The following is a 4,625-nucleotide window of genomic DNA, read 5'->3' on the forward strand; positions in this document are numbered from 1 at the left end:
TCCCAGGACCCTGAGATCATGACCCAGGCCCAGAGGCTTAACCCACTGAGCCACCCAGGTGCCCCGAGATCTTGTTCTTTCTTTCTTTTTTTAAATTTTATTTATTTATCTGACAGAGACAGAGATCACAAGTAGGCAGACAGGCAGGCAGAGAGAGGAGGAAGCAGGCCCCCCGCTGAGCAGAGAGCCCGATGCAGGGCTCGATCCCAGGATCCTGGGATCATGACCTGAGCCAAAGGCAGAGACTTTAACCCACTGAGCCATCCAGGCGCCCCACCAGAAAGCACTTCTAAGTGCTTTTTGTGTATTAACTAATTTAATCTCTAAACAACCCTGTAAGAGAGATATCATTACTACCTTCATTTTACCACAGCTAAAGACTACAGTAAATAACTTAATAAAACTGAATGTTTGAGACATCGAAAGTGACGTTTCTTATCCTTGTTCTCTCAGTTTATTTGTATCACAGCCAGAGTATAAACCCAGGCACTCTGATTCTCTTTACCATATGACCGTACATTCGACCTTACTGTTTTCCCCTGATTTTATTAGTTATCCTATCACGAACATGCTTGAAGAGTATGACCTAGCATAGATTAGAAACATGTCCTTAAAATCTGTTTGGGGCCGCCGCCGCAGCCGCCCGAGAGGAGCTGGGGGAGGACGGTGACCCGCGAGGCTCGTCGCAGACAACGCGGCGGCGGTGTCCGCGAGCCAGGCGAGTGTCTCGGCGGCGGCGGCCGCGGGGCCTCGCACGCGGCAGGGCGGCCTGGGCTTCGGCCTCCCTCCGGTTCCCGGGAAGCGAACTGGCGGCCAGCGCGGGAGCAGCAGCAGTAGCAGAGGCCGAGGCCCCGGCGCGTCTGCTGCCGCCCCTGCAGCCTGAGCCCGGGGAGGCCAGGCGGCCCGGGGGGCTGGAGGGGGGTCCGCTGCCCAAGAATGGGAATTCTCTTCACCAGGATAGGGAGACTCTTCAATCACCAGGAGCACAAAGTTATCATTGTTGGGCTGGATGAGGCAGGGAAGACTACCATCCTTTACCAATTTTCTATGAATGAAGTTGTACATACATCACCCATAATAGGAAGTAACGTAGAAGAAATAGTGATTAATAATACACGTTTTCTAATGTGGGATATTGGTGGCCAAGAATCTCTTCGGTCTTCTTGGAACACATACTATACTAACACAGAGTTTGTAATAGTTGTTGTGGACAGTACCGACAGAGAAAGGATTTCTGTAACTAGAGAAGAACTCTATAAAATGTTAGCCCATGAGGACCTACAGAAAGCTGGATTGCTGATTTTTGCTAATAAACAAGATGTTAAAGAATGCATGACTGTAGCAGAAATCTCCCAGTTTTTGAAACTAACTTCTATTAAAGATCACCAGTGGCATATCCAGGCATGCTGTGCTCTTACTGGCGAGGGATTATGCCAAGGACTTGAATGGATGATGTCACGACTTAAGATTAGATGATCTCTACTGACCTCTCCTCATAGACTTTGTATAAACGAAGTGCTGGACTTTACCTGAAAGCTGCAAAAATTAATGGTTTAGATATATTTATAATAAACTGATTTAAACTTTTTCTATCAGAAGAAAAATTAAGACCACTTATTTGAAAACAAAGATGAAGTCTCACTTTCCAACCTGCTTTCTCATTAGTTCCTTCCAAAGCAAGGTCTTTAAAGCTGTGATTGCCATTTTTCTCATAATGAATCCTCTCAGGACATTGTGTAGCCTGTGGTAAGTACAAAGGGAGAAGAAGACATTTTTCACTTTAAGAGCTTTATTATCAGTATAACCCTCCCTCGTTGAATGTGTATTCTCTTCGTGTTCCATTAAGTCAAAATACAAATCAACACAGATACTCAAGTTTCCAATACTTGAAAATGTAATGTTAATTATGAGAAGTATTTTGCATAAGGTTGTGTGTATTGTGTATATACCTCAAACTCAAGTTTATGGCTTTATGTTCTAAAGAAAAGCAAAGAACGAAAAAAGTAATAATATCCTTAGTTAATGACCATAATGACATGAGTACTGGCATCGCTGTTCAGTGCCATTTTGTGCTTTCCTCTTGTATTCTCTGTATTGTACTAACCAACCCCCAGAATCATTGGGCTGCTCTTAAAAAAAGAAAAGAAAGAAAAGGAGAAAGCTCAACAGTGTGTACCTATTTTTTGTTGATCAGATTATATACATGAAAGCATGTAATCCAGCTGAGTGGAGTATCTGCAAATTTTTGGCTTAATATTATGAATGGACAGAATTACACATTGAGCAATTATCAGATTGGTTCCTTTATTGGATCTGTGCCATCTAAATTTCTGAGAAAATTGTTAATTCGTTAATCAGTCAATCATTAATTGTGATTAAAATTATCAAGTGATTTTTTTTTTCCCAACGTTAATGGGAAGCTGTTGTGTAAAATGTCTGCCCAGAGAAGTATCACTCTATAAATATTAATCAAATAGTTTACCTATAGTCTTCTTAAGTATTGAATTATATGTCAAGCATTTAAAGTGAGTTTGAGATGAAAAGTAAAGCTTATTTTCTAAGCAAGAAAGTTATTTCTTAATTTGAAAATTTCTCATTTTAGGAATTAGGATAGTTTGAGATTTTTGTTTCTACATGTTTCTTTTTATCTTCCTAACACCACATGAATGCATTGACAATTATAAAATATAAACTTTTATGCTTTTAAGAATTGGGTTTAAAAGTTGAACAACATGATACACATTTTTACAGAGAAGTGACTTGGCCCCAAATATGTTTGCTTAGGATATTTTTTTTTTCACTGAAAATGAAAAAATATGATGGTTGAAGGTATTTCTGTTGTAATTTCTGTTGTATCCTAAATGTGTTCAAACGTATTTTTGGGTGCTCTCTTTGTATATGTTTCATGCCCTGAAAATCTGAAGGCTGATCCAAACTGGCATGTTGTAGAATATTGAAGAAAAGAAGTAACTACGTTTAATACCAGCCTTTTAGATTTCATGCAGATGTTGATGAGGAATCATAGTATTTATACCACAAGCATTGACAAAACTTGGAAAGTTTCTTTCTGTAATATATAATATACTCAATATCTAAATCCAAGTCAGGCATGAGAGATCAGTGTTTAACAGTGGATGTGTTGTGTGTTATATTACAATGTTCATAATGCAGGTATAACATTTTAATATTTGTCAACTTGCTTTTACAAAAGTAAATTCTAAATTACTAAGCTTTAAAAAAAAAATCTGTTTGGATGGGAGTATCATTGTAACAATGAACTTTGAAACTTCAGAACGAATGGAGAAAAAAGAAAAGGCATTTTTCATACTGTCTTAAGCATCCATTCTCAGAAAGAAAATGAGACAAATATTTTCTGCTCAACGTGAAGTGTATTGATACATTTTAATCTCTTGCCTTGTATACTCATCAGAGCAATCTTTCTGTTGGTTGCAAACTTTCCATGTAAATATATGTGAAACTTGTCCTATCTACAGATATTCCTATTAAAATGATGGATAGAGCTATTTCCAGTGACAAAATAGGCAACTCGAAGTAGAAACTAAACTGGCAGCTGCTGAGGCACATTTTAATGGGAGAAACAAGAAATTTGAGAGAGTCATTCATATGCAGCTACTTCTGCCTTGACATTCGGCTGAGAACCTCCCCTTGGTCCCTGCTTCTCCCTTCCCCCACTCCATTGAGGTAAGCTGCTCCCCCCTACCCCATCTGCAGAGCCCAGCCCACCCACACTCCATGTCTGATCTTCAGAAGAAAGCATGTGTAAAAACCCCCTCATTCAAAAAGCCTTTCGTTAAGTATCAATTTCCATTTGATGTTGGTATCTGTTCATTCAATGAGTATTTGCTGAGGTACATTAGACTAGATCAGTTTCCTAGATTCTTATTCTCCAGTCTATTTACTGGGTACCTGTCCCTTTTTTTTTTTCCTTCAGTATCCCAGATTTCTTCTGCCTGGGCTGGACAGACAGCCTTGTGTGGTTTCTCCAGGATTAGTTTACCTAATTGAACATGGTCTCTACTCCCAATATTATCTCCCTTCTCTTGTTAATGTCTGCTCTTGGGGCTTTTTATTTAAGTGCATTCGTTGTGATTTCTCCTTCCTCTTCTCCCGAATCATTACACAACCATCACTTGGACCTGAAGCTGACCTGTTAAACAAATACTTCTGCACACGGATTCGATAAATGACCCCACGGCTGCCCCAAATGTATCAGTTTCTAGGAGACCAGTGAAGTAGCACATAATACCAAGTAAGACCATTTGAAGACAGGAAGGAGGCTTAACGTTATCTTCTGCATCTAAGACTTCCTACTTAATACAGGTTATCCCACTTGAGGCATGTGTCCCAGAGTGTGTCCCAAGAAACAGTAACCTTCAGAGAGGTACCGCCGGGAAGAATGTTCTGCGAGGAAATCCTATAACATACATTCCCTTCTTGTTTCACAAACTGGTTGATATGGGACCCCTACTTTTTTTTTTTTATAATGCCCATTAGTGTCCCATTGAACCCACATTAGGAAAAGCAGCTTTCTTAAAAGGAGACAGAGATGAACCAAGTATATTTACCACCTTCAAAGGAACTTGACCACGAAAGAATGGACTCTA

General features: G+C 39.8%; 1 protein-coding gene across 1 annotated transcript; it reads left to right on the forward strand.

Annotated features, from left to right (window-relative positions):
- The first annotated feature begins 886 nt into the window (after positions 1 to 886).
- On the forward strand, positions 887 to 2,166 carry LOC131826472 (ADP-ribosylation factor-like protein 5A). The gene has a single exon (XM_059165735.1). It carries the CDS (start codon positions 937 to 939, stop codon positions 1,474 to 1,476), a length of 540 nt encoding a protein of 179 aa, XP_059021718.1. The 5' UTR covers positions 887 to 936; the 3' UTR covers positions 1,477 to 2,166.
- The last annotated feature ends 2,459 nt before the right edge of the window (positions 2,167 to 4,625 follow it).

The sequence above is a fragment of the Mustela lutreola genome, chromosome 3 (assembly GCF_030435805.1).
Source record: "Mustela lutreola isolate mMusLut2 chromosome 3, mMusLut2.pri, whole genome shotgun sequence".
Classification (NCBI taxonomy): domain Eukaryota; kingdom Metazoa; phylum Chordata; class Mammalia; order Carnivora; family Mustelidae; genus Mustela; species Mustela lutreola.

What these genes read in the sequence shown, in the direction of transcription:
- LOC131826472 (XM_059165735.1), top strand. Translation starts at nt 937, where the DNA reads ATGGGAATTCTCTTCACCAGGATAGGGAGACTCTTCAATCACCAGGAG.